Genomic DNA, 18,879 nt, shown 5'->3' with positions numbered 1-18,879 from the left:
GACACCGCTGACACCGCAGTGGATGGCGCCGCCCTTCTTTTCCAGGTGGCACTCGGGCTTCAGGATTGAAAGCCCAGGCTTTCTGTGTTTAACATTAACAGAATGTTATCTGGAGGGAGAGACCCAGGCCAGGAGGTCCGTGGAGTCCGTGCTTCGTTAGCAAGCGCTGAAAAACATTAATTAAAAAAAAAAAAACAGTGTACACTGACTTACTGCTGGTAGAATGAGAATGTTTACATTCTAGGAGCGAAAATCGCCGTGGTAAAGGGCTGTGGCAGGGACCTGTCCTGGCAGCCCCAGGGGATGGGCCTGTGGGGAGAGGCCGGGCTGTTTCTCTCAACGGCTGCTCCTTGCAGGGTAGGAGCATTTATGAGTTAAACTTTTCCTAACCTATTATTTTGTCATCCCGTCTGAGATCTGTACGTTGTGTACAGGCTTTGGTTTTTTGTCGTAAGTCATAAAGTCCGTCAGGTATTTGCCCTCAAAAACAACAGGGTGGCACAGGTCTTTGCGTATATGGACATCATTTTGTGTCCCAAGACCTTTACATAGGACTCCTCCTGTAATTCTTACAAGCACCTGGTGTCTGAGGTGTGACTGTTACTACAGGTGAGGGAACTAGGGCTGCAAGAAGCTCAGTGATCCCCCCCCCAACCCCTGGTCTCCCAGCTGGAATTCAGGTCTGGGTGATTCCACACTGTGGGGGTATCATCTGGGCTCCCTAGTGATGCTATGAAATGTGTCCAAGTAAGAACTGCATTTCCTCCCTGAAGTACTAGAAGAGCTAGCGTTTCCGAGTCCTGGGCAACTGGGAGGAGGCTAGTTTATAGAGCTTCCCCACACTGGGAAATCCTGCCGGCCCCCATTTGTAAAGTCGCACAATGCCTATTGCCTTGCTGGGTGGGGGGGTGGGGCCTGGTGGGGCCTGCCTAGTGAGGGAGGGCTGGGTCCTGGAGCTGCTACTGTGGAAGGCAGAGCTCCTTGCCCTCCAGAAGCATCTAGAAGGCGGTGCCTTCCAGTGATGTGTGTTTGCTGTAACCGAGATGTTCCTGGTGCTGTGGGAACCACTGAGCCAAGAGGAAGAGCCTCACCCAGGGTGAGTGGGTGGAGGGATCCATAGGCAGCTTCCTGGAGGAGCCAGATGGGAGCAGAGTCCTCCAGGACAAACAGGGTCGGCCGCTGCAGGAGGAAGGAACATCGTATCCCAAGACAAAGCTGTGGAAGGGAGAACAGCAGAGAGTGACTGAGTGTGGCAGGGGGGACGAGTGCAGCACAGGCTGGCCACAGAGGTCCTCATCCACAGGACGTGGGCCTGCCATCCTCTTGGGGGACACAACAAAGCCGCAGGGGGTGCCAGGAGCGAGACTGGCTCTCTGGAGAGGCTGCTGTGCTCGGAGCGGACAGCTTCTAAGGAGCAAGGCCAAAGGTTTGGAGGCTGAGCGACACAAGCAGGTGATGGCAGGCCATGGGAGAATGTTAGCAGAGTTGGGTTTTGGAAATCATTCAGAAATGGGATCTGCACATCTGGGCGTGTCAGTGGATGAGAGGGAGCAGTTAAGGTATCCCAGTGGATGGGATTCAGGGCCTGGAGCAGCAACAGCGGGTGAGAGAGGGAGGCTGGCCATAGCACGGCACTGCAAGTTGCCAGGGAACAAGGATGGCGGTGGGGCCTGCCCTGCTGCTGGGACGTGGGGTGTGCCAGCTCCACGGCTTTCCTTGTGACACATGCCCACATTGAAATGATCATAGCACAGGAGTAATAAACATGAATAGACACGGACAAGAAATATTTTGAGAAAGCACATGATTCGCCCCTCTCCTTCTGCATCCATAAATCTCCCCTCTGTGTGGTTTGTAGTGAGAGTCTGGGTCCTCCGGAAAGCGTGCCCAGGTGCCGTCAGACCTTCCCCAGACTGCCCACACGGGTCCTAAGCATGCCACTCCTCAGCACACCAGAGTCGGGTGTATTTTGGATCTGGAAGACCAAATGCATAAATAGCAGGGCTTCCCAAGAACATTTGCTGAAAAGGCTTTCCACTTGAGTTACCTAGGAGCTCAGTGTGTGGCAGCCAGGAAATCTTCATTCCGATGTCCCTCAAGACCTGAACGTGGGGCAGTCCCTGCGTGGGGCACAAAGTCTACCCATGGAAGGTGGATACAGAGACAGGACGGACAGGGCTCCTTTCCTGGCATGGACCAACGTGGAATTGCAAGGGGCCGGCAGTGTGGCTTGCACAAGTGCCCTAGCCGCACCCTTGGAGGGCCGACGCCCCTCTGCCTGCAGAGACTGGAGACTCGTCAGAGAGGAGGTGATGTGTGAGCTGAGTCCCAAAGAGAACCCATGGGCCAGAAGAGGCTGGCGGTTCTGTGGGGGTAGGCTTGAGGGTGAATGATTACTTTGGCTGGAGCACAGCAGTCACGGAACAAGGAGGGGGAGGGACACCAGCATACATAGGTCAGATGAGGCCCGCTTGTTAGGTTGCTGGTTCGGCTTCCTTCACAGACCAGCGACAGAAGCAAGGCAGGTTTCTTCCCTTTCCCACAGCAGCCCAGTTAAGTCTGGGGAATGGGGGCTCTGCTTCTCGAAGTCAAACAGGGACCCAGGCTCCTTGTCGTTTGTTGCTTTAAGGAGGTGCTCTCTTCCCACGTGACCAAAACTGACCTCTCGCCACAGCCACATCGCCAACTGGTGGCAAAGGGGAAAAGGACAGGGAGGGAGTAGGGTGTAAACGGTGGCCTTTTAAGGGTGTGACTCAGAAGTTGCACACATCCCTTACGTTCGCCTCCTCTTGGACAGAGCACAGGGCCACGCCTCCCTGCACAAGAGGCAGAGAGATGTGAGCTATTGAGCCTTGCTAAACCTGGGGCTCCTGTTCGAGAAAGAAGAGAAAACTGGCTATTGGGGATCAGATAGTCTCTGCGAGAGATCAACTCTCAAGAAGCTGTGGTTATGCCACCTTTGGGGGTTTTGTGTTCTCAGTGCCAGGGAGCCATGAAGTGCGTTGTGCTGGGGAGATCCGTGATTAAGATCAGGGCTTTAGCAAGCCCTGCTGACTGCCGTGTGGTAAGTGGACAGGGATGTCATAAAGCAGATTCGGGGCTGGCTCTAGGGGATGGGGCCGGTGGATGGAGGCTAGAGGAGGGGACTCCAAGCACATCGTAATTTTCTCACCAGGTCGCCAAAACCCACAGTGAAACAAAACAAAGAGACAAAGGTGGTCAGTGTTGATACAAACAGTAACGGTCCAGTTGGAAAAAATGTGCAGAATCTATTCAAGCAGTCTGATGTGTATTTTCTTCACGAGTCAAAGAATTCCGAGCACCTACTCTATGCCGGGTATGTTTCTAGAGGCAAGGGATGTGGCAGGGAACCAAACTGAGCATCTCCCGCTCTCCTGGGGAGACATACCATCAACTAAAGGGACAAGCAGGATAATTTCAGATGGCACGAAGTTCTGGTTAGACCAGAAAATACAAAGTCCCTGGGACAGAAAGAAATTTGGTGTGGATCAGCTAGAAAACAAGAGTGGCATTGGGATGGCGAGCATGGGGGTGGCCTGTGGGAGGTGAGATGTGTAGGTCTGGGGCTTTTTCCTAAAAGCCATGGCAGCCATTGGGCAGTTCTAAGCATTAACATGATAGGAGCTGACGTATGCTTTAAAAATCCTCTAGCTCCACCCCAGCGACCGCAGGGTTCACGGTTGGCATCCTAACATTGAACTGTGTGAATGCTCATGACATGTGCGGAGAGGAGCAAGGGTAACAGGAAGCCCTTGTCCCCTCAGGGTCGCAGTCCCAGGACTTGTGTGTGGCACCGGGTCAGACCATCCCAGCCCCCTGAGGACCCTTTGCCATTCTGGGGTTTGAGAACCTGCTCTCAGGCCAGCCACGCTGGTGTGGCCCCCAGTGTCGGTGTCACCGCAGAACTTGTCAGAAATGCAAATGTCAGGCCCCAAACCCCACACCCACTTGACCAGTTTCCACTTCAGCAAGACCTCGGGCGACTCATGCACGGCGAAGTCTAAGAAACTCTGGCGCCATGTGCTCTGGTCTTCCTCTCTCCTTCCCTCTAACCGTATGTATACACACCCCACACACAACCGTACACGCTCCCTTCACTCCTCCCCACCCACGCAGGGAGCACACACATATCCCATTCACGCACATAAACCACACAGGGATCTCACACACAGATACACAAACCACACACATCACATGCATATGCGTAAACCACACAGACATCACATTCGTGCACGTATAAACACAGGCGCACACACACACACACACACACACCACTGAATTGCCATACAAAATACAAGCTCACTGCCAAATGACCTCTAGATAGGAGGTCTGGACTAGCCCCAAATTTAGGGATCCCTGGAGAACAAGGCAGTGCTATAGGAGTTAGCTTTGAGGAGTTTCAAATTTATAAACACAGAACCTGTGGAGATTTGTTTGGTGGGAACTTAACTGTGTGCAAATTGACATTTTAAAGAGATTAGCCCGACAGTGCTAGGCAAGGTGTTGCAAAAAGAGGGGCCAGGAAGACCCCAAGTGGCAGACAGAAATGTTAATGAGTGCTAGATGCTTTGTCTTTTGCAGTATTTACAAAACTGCACTTGAGATTTTCTGATTTTCTGGAATATGTATCTGTTGGCGACCAAGATGAAAAACAGAAGGAAACCTGTCCAGGCTCAGCCCTGTTGGTGCTGGTGCTAGGAGGGGGGGCAGTAATGTGAAGAGCATAAAAAGTGGGGATGTGGAGTCTGGGTAGCTGAATGACTGAGTGCTTTGGAAAGAAATGCAAGATCTTGAGGTGGTAGCCAGCGTTGGAGGAAAGGTCTGAATTCGAGTTTAGGTGTCCTGATTTTGTCATCATGCTGCGGGAGACGCTGAGCTGTTACAACAGACAGAAATGGAAAAGAAAGGCCCGGGCCGGAAGAAGGAGTGCCTGGAGTGCCTTTTATTTCACAGAGTGGACCTGGTCCTTCCCAAGGTGTCCTGTGACTAATTAACCACTCCACGTGGCTTCCTGCGTGGGCTTTCCAGGGGTTCCTGGAGCTGGATCTGGCCGGGCCAGAAGCACCGGGAGGTGCCCTCCAGGTCTCACCTCTGTATTTGGCTGCAGCAGGTTTGGACCAGGTAGTCTGCCTGTGAGCCCAGACCTGGGGGTCAGCGAGGTCCTGGCACTGAAGCCAGCCGCTGGGTGCGTCTGCCGTGGCCGGTGGTGTTGCCCTGACCAGAGCGGCAGGGAGGGAGAGCGTGCCTTCCTGTTGGTGAAGGACCTCTTAACCTCTCCCAGGTCTCCCCATTTGAACGTTTGTAATCTGGGTTCACAAGTGCATGATCCACTCCATGTGATGTGTAAAGTGAATTAAGGAAAATACGTTTTTACAATAAATCAGAATCTTGGGGCCGAAGGTGTGTGAGTTACATCGTCCTACGTTGGATGAAAATTCATGGTCTTTTTTCTTTTCCTTCAGAGAATCGCTCCGCAGGTAGGACAGGCTAGCTTCAACAAGTGAGCCCACCTGTCTGGTGGAAGGATAGTGGGTAGTTAGGCTCACTAGGCGCCCCAGCAGAAGCTCCTGGGTGTGGTGTTGAGCCCCCACAGCCTGCCCGGGATGGAAGCAGCCAGTGGCCCTCAGCCCCACGCCCGCCACCTGCTTCGTTCAGTTGGTACACGGGAGGCGAGGGCGCATTTGTCTGGCGGGTGGGGAAGCGGGGACCATCCATTTCACTGCCCCCTGTACTGTCCTGTACTCTTATTTCAGATCATCAAAAAAGCCCTTTCTGAGGAAAAACGCGTCTCCACAAAAACATCAGCTGCTGACCTCGTGACAGAAACAGATCACCTCGTGGAAGATTTAATTATTTCTGAGCTGCAGAAAAGGTTTCCTTCACACAGGTGGGTGTGTTCCTCTGGAAGGGACCCGGGTGCCACACTGCTGGTCGCTGGGGGCAGACGGGAAGCGGGGAGCCTCACAGTCTGCCTCCCATATTTAGATCACATGGTAGACATGTTCTCATTCCTCTTACTGTCGTCTTGACAACGCTCACGTCTCTGTTACCTTAAAAATACTGAAAAGGCTCCACTTCTCTAACACGGTCTCTACTCCCCTCTGCCAAACCACTTGACATGTTTCTGGAGGGACTTGGAGCAAGTAATGTTCGCTGCGTGTGCCCGCGTGCTAGCCCCATGCAGACTTTCCAAGAGGGATGCAGACCTGGGCCCACACTTATTCGTGCCCCCCCTGCTAGTTCTCAGGGACTCGCTCTCCCCGTCAGGCCAGCTTATGCGCCAGGGAAGGCTGTTCTCCATCCTAGAAGGCCCTTGTGAGGACTCCACCTTCTTCTCTAGAGCAGAAGTTCTTAACCCTTTTGGGGTCACAGGGTGACCCTGTGGAGAATCCAGTGCAAACCATTAATCTTTTCCTCAGGACAATTCAAATACGTATGCAGCATTTTGCTTCTAGTTCCAAGGGAACCCTAGGCCTCAGAGGAAGATTCCCCTTGAGCTCTGGGCAAGGGGCGGGAGTGGTCCTCGGGCCCTCCGTCGCCCCTGGAGCTGTGCAGAAGAGAGTTGGAACCCACTGCCTCCGATGGGAGGGCTCCCTCTTCCCACAGAGGAGACTGGAGTAGGAGCTCTTGGATTTCTGGGTATGGGTCACTGATTGCAGTAAGGTTCCATGTTTGATGGACTTACAGCAGACACATGGAGGGCGGACTCCCTCAGCGTCTGTCTGGCACAGGGTGGGCGCAGTGGAGTTTTCCCCCCATGAATGATTAAGTGAAAGAAGGGACAAGCCAGCATTCAAACATACCTCCTTTTTCCTCTGTGTTTTCCTCCTAACTGGTTAGGTCATCTCAGGGTCACCACCTCTCCCTTCAAAATTCTCTCTGCCAATGGGTCATGTTTGTTTTGTTGACAACCTTTGTGTGTGAACGTCTGTTATTTCCTACTTCCTTACTTAGTGTGAAGTCAGGATTCCTGACATCTGTTATAACCTTTACGAGCTCTAAAATGTTTGCGATTTTTTAACCTCTTGAAATGCAAGTTAAATGGTAATGTCCAAAGAATTCTGTAGATTGCTTTTACGCTTTGAGAGGAAAACGGCTGCAGTAGCCAACACGCTGTTTCTGGTTGAGGAACTGTTTTGGTACTTGAGGTTTCTATGGTATTGGCCCAGGTGGCTGTGACAGCTGGCTCGGCTCTGTGGGGTCCCGGTAAAGGCCTGGAGGTCACCGCAGACCAGACATACTTAATCAGGCTTCCGGCAGGTTTCAGTTAGATTCCTCCTGAGAACCCAAATTCTGAAATTACACCCGTGTTGCGTATGTCGGCAGCAGTTGCTAAAACGGTTTGGGTCCACTCTTGGGTCAGTATGAGGCATGGATTCCGTTAGTACAGGTGTGTTTAAATATTCATTGCTGCACATCCCAGGATAAAAGTCAGTGTGTTGTATGAGTGATCGAACCCCCCACCACCACCACCCCCCGCTCTACCCTGCTGCCCAGGGTCACCGGGGGATCACCAAACTCCGAAGGCCCTTTGGAAGACCATTGACCCAGAACAATGGACCCTGCCTAGGGTGTGAGCCAGGCAGGCCCAACTGGGCTTCTCCAAACTGCTAATGCCAGGCCTCCGTGTTTGAAAAAGCCCTGGGAGAGACAGATAAACACACCTGACCAGGAAGCCGTGATTTAGAGCAGCAGTTCCCAAACCCCCTCCAGCTCGTGCTGGCCAGGCCAGGAGGGATGAGATGGGGCTGGCCCACGGTCACCCCTGGCTCTCTGCCACTTGCTTCTCAGCTCCGAGGCCAACACCAGAACTCAGGGAAGCCTGGATGTCCTGCTTCTACTCTGCTTGGTTTGCCTAGAAAGCTCAGGTAGATGAAGAAATCATTTCTCAACATATCTATGCCAAGTGTAGAGTGGGGTTTTTTGTTTGTTTGTTTGTTCGTTTTGCCAATGACGAGGATTCGAACAAATTTGGGAGCATTTAATTGTATTTTAGATCATAGACAAATTGATAAATTTGCAATGAGAAAACATGGAATACACATAGTAAAATAGCATATTGTAAGTTTTTTGCATTCAGAGTATTTAAATACATCCCTTAAACAATAAGTTAGCATAAACTAGCCTGTCATCCTTTTTTAGGAAGGATTCCCTGTTATTCTGAGTGTATGCTGGTCCCCATTTTTAGTCACTTACAAAACTATTAAAGATCACAGCTGTGTTGTTTTTAATAAAAAAAGAAACAACCTGGTATGGGCTCCCTGTTTTATTACTTTATTGTGCTCATTTGTAAAATCCAAAGTCCGGGTCCCCAAGCTGGAAGACAGGAGTACACTGAACCAAAGAACTGTAAAATTTAAACCTGCTACTGTCCGCGGCTTTGGAAAGTCACCCGTTCTCAGCCTCCTCATCCGGGACGGAGGCACCCAGCCAAGGTCATCCTATGGTGGTGATGACAGAAAGTAAACCAGCAGGTCAAGGTTGACAGTTAAAGCACAGGACTGGGATTGACCACATTAGCTCAGTCCCCATCCAGGCCTGCCTTTATGCGGTGCCTAAACCTGTTTTTAGTTGATGATTTTGAGTCAGATCCAAGTTCAGGAACTTTGGAAATATTCAGTAGCATCACTGAACCATATTTATATACACCCTGTCTGTGTTCCTTTTGTCTGGGTTTGTGTGGGCAAAGGGAGGAAAGCAGCTGGGGCTGCTCAGGACACCCAGCCACCTCCTCTGTCCTGTTCTGGGCTCCCCTTGGCAGGACACAGCCTCGTCCATCGTGGTCACTCCCAGGCCCTGTGGCATGCCCTGTGTGCCCCAGGCTTGGAAAAAACTGTGTTTCTAGCCACTACTGGCTAAACGCTTGCTTTCCACCACTTTCCCACCATGTTTTGAGCTGGGTACTCATGTCATCGGGCAGCAGAGTCATTTGGCTGCGATGCTGGCCAGGCCTAGGAGCATTAATTGGCTCCCTAGTGAACTCAAGGGTGACCCTGACCTTGTCACAGAGTAAACAAACTAGCCAGGGAGCAAAGGCCTAGATGCACTTGGCCATCAAAATTATAAGGGTTTTTTAGGACTATGAGAAAAAAAGTAGTTAAATTATGCAACAGGATATTGTTCTAACTTGTTACCAAGCTTTGAACCTGACCCCAGTTGCTGCTTTCCTCTTGTACGGTAGATAGGCTTATGAAAAAGCCCTTGAACTCCCTAAATTTAGGCACACAGACTGTTTTTTTCTATTGATGTTACGGATTTTATGTAGGTATCCCAGTGCTTTTATTAAGGTCTGTTATGTCACACCTCCATCTGTCCAAGTTGATGTCCCCACTACTTCGGCAGAGAGCTGAAGAATGTTCTCTCCACTTCCCACATGAAGACAGTCAGGTTTCAGTGAATAGACTACATCCCTCCTCACATTTCAGGGAGGTATTTTTGGTACCTCAGAGGAGTGGACACAGTCCAAGGCCCTGTCCCAAAGTGCCACCACAGGTGTGAAGCAAACAGCGAGTTGACAGACACTCTTTCTCCCTCGGTTGACTCAGCAGCTGAGTAGAGATGAGGAGAACTCTTGGGCATGATCCACTGCTGGGAAAGTCCAGGGCTTGGTGTGGCTCCTTTGAGTGCTTCCAGAAATGCTGTGCAGAACCAAAGCCGCGTGGACAGGAGCACTGTGGGTGCTCCTATAAACATGCTGCTTGGTGGCCCTATAGCCCCCGTCCTGGCCCAGGCCCCACCTGCTGTGCTGGTGAGCCAGCAGCCCTCCTGGCCCTGCCTGTCCTGAGAAGCCCCCTCTGTGCACTGTGGTGTGTGCTCCCCAACACACATGTTTGCTTCCAGCCCTGCAGAGGTGCTCTCCCCCTTCCTTCCCAGGAGACCCCACAACGCTAGTAGGTACCAGCTTCCCACTGGAATCAGATTTAAAAAGGAAGAAGTCTCCACATTCCTCCTCTGTTCTCGGGAGTTTATCTTTGGAAGTGAGTCGCTTCCAGTTCTATCTTGAAAGAAGGTAAGTCATCTCTCTGCTTTATCCACATTGTACCCAACTTGAGCTTTGGCACTCGATCCCTATATATGTGTGTTTTTAGGATGTGGACCCTTTTCTTTGGATACATGATCACAAGCCATTGCATGGGAGGAAAATCACGTAGCTGTAGAAGACATTGACAGGAGATGTAATTCCTTAAGTCTTTGGCTAAGAAAACTTGGCAGAGCTCATGCCACTCATAATCACCTGACTCTGCACGCCCGCCTCCTGCCTCCCTGCGGTAGTCGGGAGTCCCAGCCTGGCCGTGCCCTGCCTGGCTTGGCTCCTCCGACTTCCTGTCTTTTCACCAAGCTGTATCTGCCATCTAGACCTGTCTGTCTGGATCACATGATCCAAAGGACCCAAAACCCCGAGGAGGGGAGTGAGGGCAGGAACACAGTTCCCAGCAAGAGGTGGGGACCAGGAGCAAACAAAAGCGAGGAAGTGGCGGCCATGCGTCTCTAGATTTTAAGCTCCTGGGTGCAAGCTGCTCACCCTAACTTTCTCTGCACTGCAGCCATCTCTCAGGTCCCCGGGCTCTGCCTCTGCTGCGGGGGTTTCTGCAAGAGGCAGCAGCTGGGGGGAGGTGGAAACACGTCATAACCTGAGAATGATGACATGTGGACTCCTCACACACATGGACTGATTTCTGATCCTTTTTCAGAGGGGCAGGAGGACGACTTGGTGTGTGCATGGAGGGCATGACTTTCATAGTCCCTGAAATGGAAAGGGGTAGTCCCAGATGAGTTCCGGGGCCTGTGGTCCCGGGGCCAGTGCTGGGGTGATGAGCAGTGACATCAGAACGCGTAGCCCTGGTTCTTCTCTCTCAGTGTTGGAGATGAGGACGGCACTTGAGATGCGACTAGTGAAAGTAAAGAACTTCTTAGTTTTTTGAGATTGCATTTAATTTAAATTATTTAAACTTAAACAGCCACACGTAGCTCCTTGGTACCATGCTGGATGGAGAAGTTGCCAGCTCAGTGCTTTTATCGACAGTATGATGTCTCTCTCCTCTGCAAGTTCCTTGCCACCACATCTTAGGACCCCTGGTTCCTCTGGAGAAGGTGGTTCCCGGAGGCGATTCAAGGCCAAGCGGAAGGGGCCTGCTCTGGTCTCTTCAGGGGCGAAGCAGCTGCCTGATGGCCATAGCTGACAACACACCGCTGGCAATAGGAGAACAGTGGACGCTTCTTGTTTTTCACTCATTTATCTTGCTTAGTAAACACCTGTTGTCTTCAGGTCTCCTTTTCCTCCAGTACAGATATGGACATAGCGTGAGAAGCTGCTAGAAAGCTCTCCACAAGGCCTGGTATTCACACATAGAACATGTGTTTGCTCAGCACCTGCCGTGGACCAGGCCCTGGTGACAAGGCGGTACACGGGCCAAAGGCCCCACTCTCAGTGGACCGGGTTTGTTACGTGACGGTTAGAGACATTGACCAAACACTCATGTGCCGAGCCCTGTTGTGTGAGCTTTATTGGGATGCGTTTTTCTTATTGGGGTTCCTCACGAGAAATAGCCTCTGCACAAGTGAGGATGGTTCTGAGAGACCTTGTGTACAAAGGACTAATGATAAAGGCCAGGGGTAGGGGTGGGTGGGGGGTGGCTAGTTGGCTGGGAGCAGGGGCCACTCTCACTGGTGCGGGGACAGTACACAGCCCGAGGCCTGGGCTGGCCCTGTTCTCCAAGCTGGCTACCAGAGCATGAAGGGGAAGGTGTGGCCCACCCAGGGGCTCCTAGACCAGATACCAGGATGGAAGGGGCCTCTGAGGAGATAACGGCAGCTCCTGCTGAGCCTGAGCGGTAGGTGGCTCCAGTTGTCACGTTGTCTTCAGTTCAGAGGCAGCCAGGCTGGGGACACAGCCAGAGGGGTGTCAGCTGTAGGTGACACTCAGTGCCTCGGGTCCAGCTTCAGTCCCCCCCAGCCACAGCACTACCAGAGGTGGGAGGAGAGCTAAAGCCCGAGTCCTGGGCCCTGCTCCCCGGCCGGCATTGCTCCCCGGCCGGCATTCCTCACACTCTTCTTCGTCTGTCTTTAGCCTTTTCTCCTCCAGACCCAAGTTAGAGCAGGGTTTAACTTTGTGTTGTAAGGTCTGTTGCCAGTGTTCTTCATTCTCTTGTTTGTCCCACTGGCCCATTCACCGCAACCCCCCCCCCCCCAACCCCGATGCTTTCCCAAATCTCATGCATGGAGGCGTCACTTCATGTGTTCTGAGTCCTGCTGAGTAAGCAGGCTGGCCGACCGCTCCAAGAGCAGCCGGTCTTTCACAGACTGCCTCTGCTGGCCCCAGGGAAGCCATGATGAGATTTCCGCGGTGTCTGCTTGGTCTCTGATGGGACCAGAAGCAGTTCGAAGCACCTTGTCCTGAGTGCTTGGTGAGTGTTCTCAGGCCGAGCTCCTGCCCACCACAGGTTCATTGCGGAAGAGTCTGCAGCCGCCGGGGCCAAGTGCGTGCTTACCCCCAGCCCTACCTGGATCGTCGACCCCATTGACGGCACCTGCAACTTCGTGCATAGGTGAGCCTCAGCACGGGCCACCCCTCATCTGGTCCTTAACCCGTCCTCTTCTCTCAGACCTTGTCTTTCCCCAAACAGCATTTTTTTGAGGCAGGAGTATACAGACAAACCTCTAGGAGGTTGATAGGCTCATTAAAAAGGTGGTCACCTGTTGATCTTTTTTAAAGTGAGGTGTTCCATTTGTGAGATACTCTCAGCATTAGGAAGTACTTAATTTGTTTAAATCTGTCGTGTTTTTCATCTTTAAAATGCTGGGTTGAATTAAGAAGGACCCCTTAGGGCGCCTGGGTGGCTCAGTGGGTTAAAGCCTCTGCTTTCAGCTCAGGTCATGATCCCAGGGTACTGGGATCGAGCCCCACGTCGGGCTCTCTGCTCAGCAGGGAGCCTGCTTCCTCCTCTCTCTCTTCCTGCTTCTCTGCCTACTTGTGATCTCTGTCTGTCAAATAAATAAATAAAATCTTAAAAAAAAAAAAAAAAGAAGGACCCCTTAAAGATGCCCCTGGACAAACAGGCCTGTGTGGTCCAGCAGCTGCAGGGGCACAGGTGTAGACAGCAGTGCCAGAGGGCTGGCTTTCCACAGCAAGCCTCCTGCAGCCATGAGGCAGGATGAGGAACCCCGTGACAGTGGGCCAGGCCTAATCTGACAGAGCAAATAACAGCCACAAAGCAGGAGGGTTTAGTGAGGTCAGAGATGCCGTCAGGGAGAGGGGAAGCAAGCTTAGGGAGGTGATCAGGACATGGCCTCGACTCCAGAAGCTCCGACTGGTGGGATGGGCATCAGAGCTGTCCAAGGACACAAGAGCACTGGATGGGGCCTGGTTTCCACAGGTGGTTGGTTCACTGGCATGAACACATGCAGGGCCTCCTGGAGAGCTGGTTGGCACGGGTTCCGGGCCCCTCCCCGGTCCCTTCCAGGCCAGCATTTCTCCCCAGCATGCATTGACACCAGCACTGCAGAACCCCATCCTGAGAGCCCCCTCCCCCGGTGACTAGGAGATACTCCGTTTCCTTCTGAAAAGTGAAAAGTATCAGCACAGAGGGGGGCTTCTTGGAGCTGTCCTCTGTGCTTGGCCTCAGATGGTGTGTTTATGTGTCAGTATGTAAAGCCATCCTGACCTATGGGGTAGGTTTTGTTAACATGGGTTAGTTAGCTTGAAAATGTAGGCGGGGCGCCTGGGTGGCTCAGTGGGTTAAGCCGCTGCCTTCGGCTCAGGTCATGATCTCAGGGTTCTGGGATCCAGTCCCGCATCGGGCTCTCTGCTCAGCAGGGAGCCTGCTTCCCTCTCTCTCTCTCTGCCTGCCTCTCTGCCTACCTGTGATCTCTGTCTGTTGAATAAATAAATTAAAAAATCTTTAAAAAAAGAAAAAATGTAGGCAGTCGTGCCCGCACATTGCCTTTTCGGGGCAATGGAACAGTGCCATCTGGTGACCACAGCACCGCCAACAGACTAATGCAAACTAAAGCCTGAAGACAACACCCCCCCCCCCCCCCAGGAATTGGGGTAGAGGCTCAGGTCTCCCCTCCTGTTCTCTCTGCTTGTCATGTGGTGACACCCATCCCATCATGCGGTGACACCCACACAGCCCCCAGAGGGCCTCTTGTGGCCCCGGTTCCAGAACACCTTCAGGGGCTGCAGCAGAGTGATCTTAGTGGCCTAGAGACATCAGAAGCCTTTGGCCACTGCAGCCCAGAGACCGTCCGTTCCTTCTTGTGTCCAGCAGCGTCAGGGCTGAAGCAGGTGGGGGAGAGCTTTCCCAGGTACCTAAAGTGGAGCCTGGCATGTGGTGTGTTTGCCTAGCGAGCCAACCGCCAGATGACCGTGCCAGCTGCCGCGGCTTGTGTCTGGGCTCACCTCTGTGGAGGACTGGTTTCATAGTTTTCCTGTAGGTTAGTAGTACCCAGTTTCTCCTTCCTACCTGCTGGTAAGCTCCGCTGATCTTCACATAAAAGAGATTATTTCAAAGAGGTGCAGCAGAAACAACAAAATCACAAAATAAAACCACAGGCAATCTGCGATGTCATAGCCCGCCTATAGCTATAGCATAGCTCTGGCCCAGGCCTGCTGTTGGCTGCTTTTGAGCTCACTCAGGAGATGGGCAGGGGGGTATTGTCACCCAGACCTAGTCTCTGGTAGGAGGCTGTGATGTCACTTCCTGGGGACCCCTCCTCACCTCACCAGGGACATGGGTCTGGCCTTTTTGGAGGTCTCTACTGTCCCTTATGTCTCTGAAAACCAGAAAAATGACCATTAAAATCCCTCTCCATTGGGTACTTGGTGGTCATTGTTGAATTACAGCAGTTGGACGTGACTTTCAGAATACTGCTTTCTTTCAAGGTCAGCTATCTTATGCACCAAAACTATTTGTTTTGGAAGCAGTTAGTGAAGTTGTGGGAAGTAATTTTTTTAAAAAAACAAACCCACCCACACTGTAGAAAGGTCCTTCTGTGCCTCCAATGACAATGCCGCATAGCAGAGTTGCACAGAGGCTGCTGAGAGTTTGCATGAGACCACTTATGTTCCAGAGGGTGAACCGTTCTGTTTTTCTTTGCAGGTTTCCCACCGTGGCAGTAAGCATCGGATTTGCTGTAGACCAAGAGGTGCGTGGTGGAGGGGTTTCCCCAGGCCAGTGGTCCTGAACCCCTTGGGCCTGGCTTAGCATCGTCCTTTTTGGACTGGATCCCCGTACTCCATTTCACTATCTTTGTCACGTGCCTTAGTCATGACTAGTAAACCCCTGCATGTTTCTTTTTGAGATCCGAGATAGTAAACAAAGGAAAACTGGTTTTGGGGTGTGTGGGTTTGGGGCTCCATGGCTGGCCCACCTCCATGGTGGCGGGCCCTTGTTTCCACCGTGGTCTTTCTAGGGTGCTGCTGGAGAAGCGTGGAAGGGAAAGTTCTGAGCAAATGCCCCACATTAGTTTCCCTCTGACCCCTGGGGCATGTGATCCAGTCCCACACAGAAGAAACTCCTATTTTGGGAGGACATTTTTAATCCCCATCTTTCAGTCATTCTTCTCCATCTTTCCCTAGCTGTTAGCATGAGAACCCGGCTGCTTCAGGGTTCCCATCACCCTTGGAGCTGAGCAGCATCATGAGATCTGCATCAAGCATTAATCAATTTAAGCGGTAATGCTTAGGAAAGCCTTCACTTCTGTGTGGTCACAGCAGTTATATTTAAATAGGACTGGGGGTTCAGTATTTTCCGAAAGCAACCTTCTACTTGGCACTGTTTTCAGTGTTTCCGTGTTTTCACCTTCATCCTCGATGCTAGCTAGCAGTGGTTCCCTAGCACGGAGACCGAGGGAAGTTTATACCTTCTTCACCCTTCCCTCCTGCTAGCAAAGGTCTCCCGGCCACCCGACCCACCCCAGGGGCACAGGATCTAGAGGCCCACATGGTTCTAGGACTACCCTGATTTGGGAACCCCCTTAAAGCTGGGGTGGTGGGAAGCAGGAGAAGAGAATTAAGGATTGCTGGAAAGCTGGCCGCGTGATCCTCCCCAGAAATAAACCCTTTTCCTGCCCTGTCGGGGAGTCCATTCCACTGTGGTCGAGCTCACCCCAGGCCAGCCGAGACTCTCCCGAGAGACTGGGCCTGGGTCTCTCTTCATTTTCCAGGGAGGCAAGACATGGCCAGGCCCCCGATCACACACACACACTCGCCCCTGTTAACCCTGAATAGTGACGAGTCGGAGGAGGAAGAAAGAAACAAAGCCTATGAGTGCAAGGCAGCATTTTCCCCCCATGCTCACCTCTTCTTTTTACTGTTTCCACCTGGGAGGCTGCTGTCGGAGGCATTTGTCACCTGCCTTACGTAGCGTGGCTGCGGTTTGGCACCATGCCCCTCCTTGGTGACTCACCTCTCCTCCTTGGCCGTCCTTGAGTCTGATCCCCTTGGCTTTACAGAGTATTCTTAATTTTTGACATATCAGCAGCTTTGAGGGTTTCTTATGGGGAGGCGTTAGTCACAAGTAGCCTCCTCTAGTCCCCCACCCCCCAAAAGAGAGGCCTTTCTGAAGAATTCAGCTTTTTCAGTAACTTTCATTTCCTAATGCTTGATTACGAGGTTAATTTTTAATAAAGCTGTATTCATTTTCATATATATTTTTTTAAGATTTTATTTATTTATTTGACAGACAGAGATCACAAGTAGGCAGAGAAGCAGGCAGAGAGAGAGAGGAAGGGAAGCAGGCTCCCTGCTGAGCAGAGAGCCTGATGTGGGGCTCGATCCCAGGACCCTGGGACCATGACCTGAGCTGAAGGCAGAGGCTTAACCCACTAAGCCACCCAGGTGCCCTTGCTTTAGTATATTTTTAAGTAGGCTATTTTGGAAGAGACCGTTTGCCCGCATATCCAGTTTTGGACCGAGATGCTAATTTCTTTCCCAATTCCCCTTTGAGAGGTAGTTTCCATCACCTGGGTCGTAATACCTCGAATTGTCCCCCTCTAAACTGCTTTGTGATTTTCTGGGTCAAATGAGTGAAGCGTGTTTGTTTTCTGTCCTGCCCCTGCACCCCGCAGCTCGAATTTGGAGTGATTTACCACTGCACAGAGGAGCGGCTGTACACGGGCCGGAGGGGCCAGGGCGCCTTCTGCAATGGCCAGCGGCTCCGGGTCTCCAGGGAGACAGGTGGGGCTTCCTGCGGCTGGGCCGGGCTCCCTGCAGAGCGGGAGGAGTGTGAATGGGAAATGCCAGCATCAAGGCGGTGCTGGAAAGGTCCCGCTGAGCATTCAGTTTCTTCAGGGACATGGCATCCCTGAGCACCTGGAAGGCCAGCCAGGCTTCATGTTTTCGTGGATGTGGCCAGGAGTTTACGTAGTCTCACCCTGTTTTACACTCGAATCCTTCAGCTTTCTTGCTCAAAGGGACCCAGACCCCAGTATGGCTGGCTCTCCAGTAATCCAAGGTCGAGGGCAAAGTCGGAAGCACGGTCTGGCTCTCAGAGCATCCAGGTTAATATCCATCATCCGCATGTCACCGGGTGATGTCACCCCGGCGTAGCCTGTGGCTCCCTGGGTGTGGACCGGCTGCCGTGGGCTTTGGTCTCCGTGAGAAGACGAGCAGCCATGGGACTGAGTAGTGTGAATAAGTGATGTCACCACACACCACACCTGTAGCGCTGCCCATGTTGTTCCTAAAGCAGGACCTCAGCGATGTCAGTAGCTTCTATGACGTGACTATAGTTAGTTAAACTGCACATAACTACGTACTGTTGACAGTACGCCAGCTTAGGTTTTGCAGGGTGTTTGGGCCTTGCTTTCACACTGATGAAGTCAGGGATATTTTTTCACCCCGTGGGACAGGGACTGTCCTTTCGGGGGCAGGAGTAAAGGAGGAGCTTCGGCCTTGAAGCAGCTAGATTAGGAGAGACTTGAAAGCTCCCTCGTGTCCACATTCGGTTCTGGAAAGGTAGAAAGCACAGTTCCTGCTAACTTTCTCTTAAACATTTCCGCAGCAGGACGTCCTGAGGTACCCTCCCCCATCATGGTTTCAGTCTGGGGGTGTCAGCACTCCCCCTTTCTTTATGCTTCCTTTCTCTTTTCTGCCTTGTCCTCCTCCCTGGGTGACACCCGTGTGCCTAGATGGCCTCAGAGGCAGTGAGAGGAGGAAGGTGTGTCCCTGCCCTCCAGCGGCTCCTCAGCCAGCGAGGACAAGAAGTTCTCCACCTGTGATCTGCGGTCGGTGAGAGCACCGCCGATCGAGGAGCCCTGGGTGGGTGGGGGGACAGGAGCCCTGTGTGTCCGGCCCAGTGGGGATATACCAAGGAGGCTCCGCCTGGGACTCAGGGGCCTGCTCAGTGGAAGGGGAAGATCACATGAGGCTTCGCACCGAGGTGGGACCAGCAGGACACACTCACCAGTTACTGCCTCTGAGTCCCAGAGAGATTCCAGAACAGCCTCCAGCCTCGCCCCATGTCTCCGCCTCCCAGAAACGTTTTGTTTGGCTGCACGAAAAGTAGTGCTAATTGTACATACGCATGCCAAGAGGTAACCACTCAGGGCATGTTGTGTAAGTCAGTAGTGAGGAAGCATGTCATTAAACACATTTACGTGAACTTTGCTCCATATTCCATTTGATGAGAACACTCGGCTCCATTCACACTCCCTGGGCTTCCTGGTCGCGCTTGACAACTTCATATCCTCAGTGCGGCTCTCAGACCCGTGTGGGCAGGGCCTCTGGGTCACCTCTACCTCCGGCCCGTCGTAGGCCCTCTGGTCTGCGCAGACCCTGTCCTAAACCCCTTCTGCAGCGCCACTGGGGTTCCCACTTCTCTCAAAACCACCCACGTTCTGGAGCTCATTTTCTTAAAA

At 52.4% G+C, this 18,879-nt stretch overlaps 1 protein-coding gene across 1 annotated transcript in view; it reads left to right on the top strand.

Moving 5' to 3' along the window:
* IMPA2 (inositol monophosphatase 2) overlaps nt 1-18,879 on the top strand; it is a 42,495-nt gene that overhangs the window by 10,431 nt on the left and 13,185 nt on the right. The window contains exons 2-5 of the mRNA XM_046025652.1: nt 5,775-5,908; nt 12,462-12,566; nt 15,120-15,165; nt 17,089-17,197. Coding sequence (XP_045881608.1) covers nt 5,775-5,908; nt 12,462-12,566; nt 15,120-15,165; nt 17,089-17,197 — 394 coding nt within the window. The remainder of the gene's footprint in view (nt 1-5,774; nt 5,909-12,461; nt 12,567-15,119; nt 15,166-17,088; nt 17,198-18,879) is intronic.

This window comes from Meles meles, chromosome 12 (genome assembly GCF_922984935.1).
Source record: "Meles meles chromosome 12, mMelMel3.1 paternal haplotype, whole genome shotgun sequence".
In the NCBI taxonomy this organism is placed as follows: domain Eukaryota; kingdom Metazoa; phylum Chordata; class Mammalia; order Carnivora; family Mustelidae; genus Meles; species Meles meles.
The sequence above is the reverse complement of the archived record's forward strand: the minus strand, read 5'-3'. Positions and strand labels throughout refer to the sequence as shown.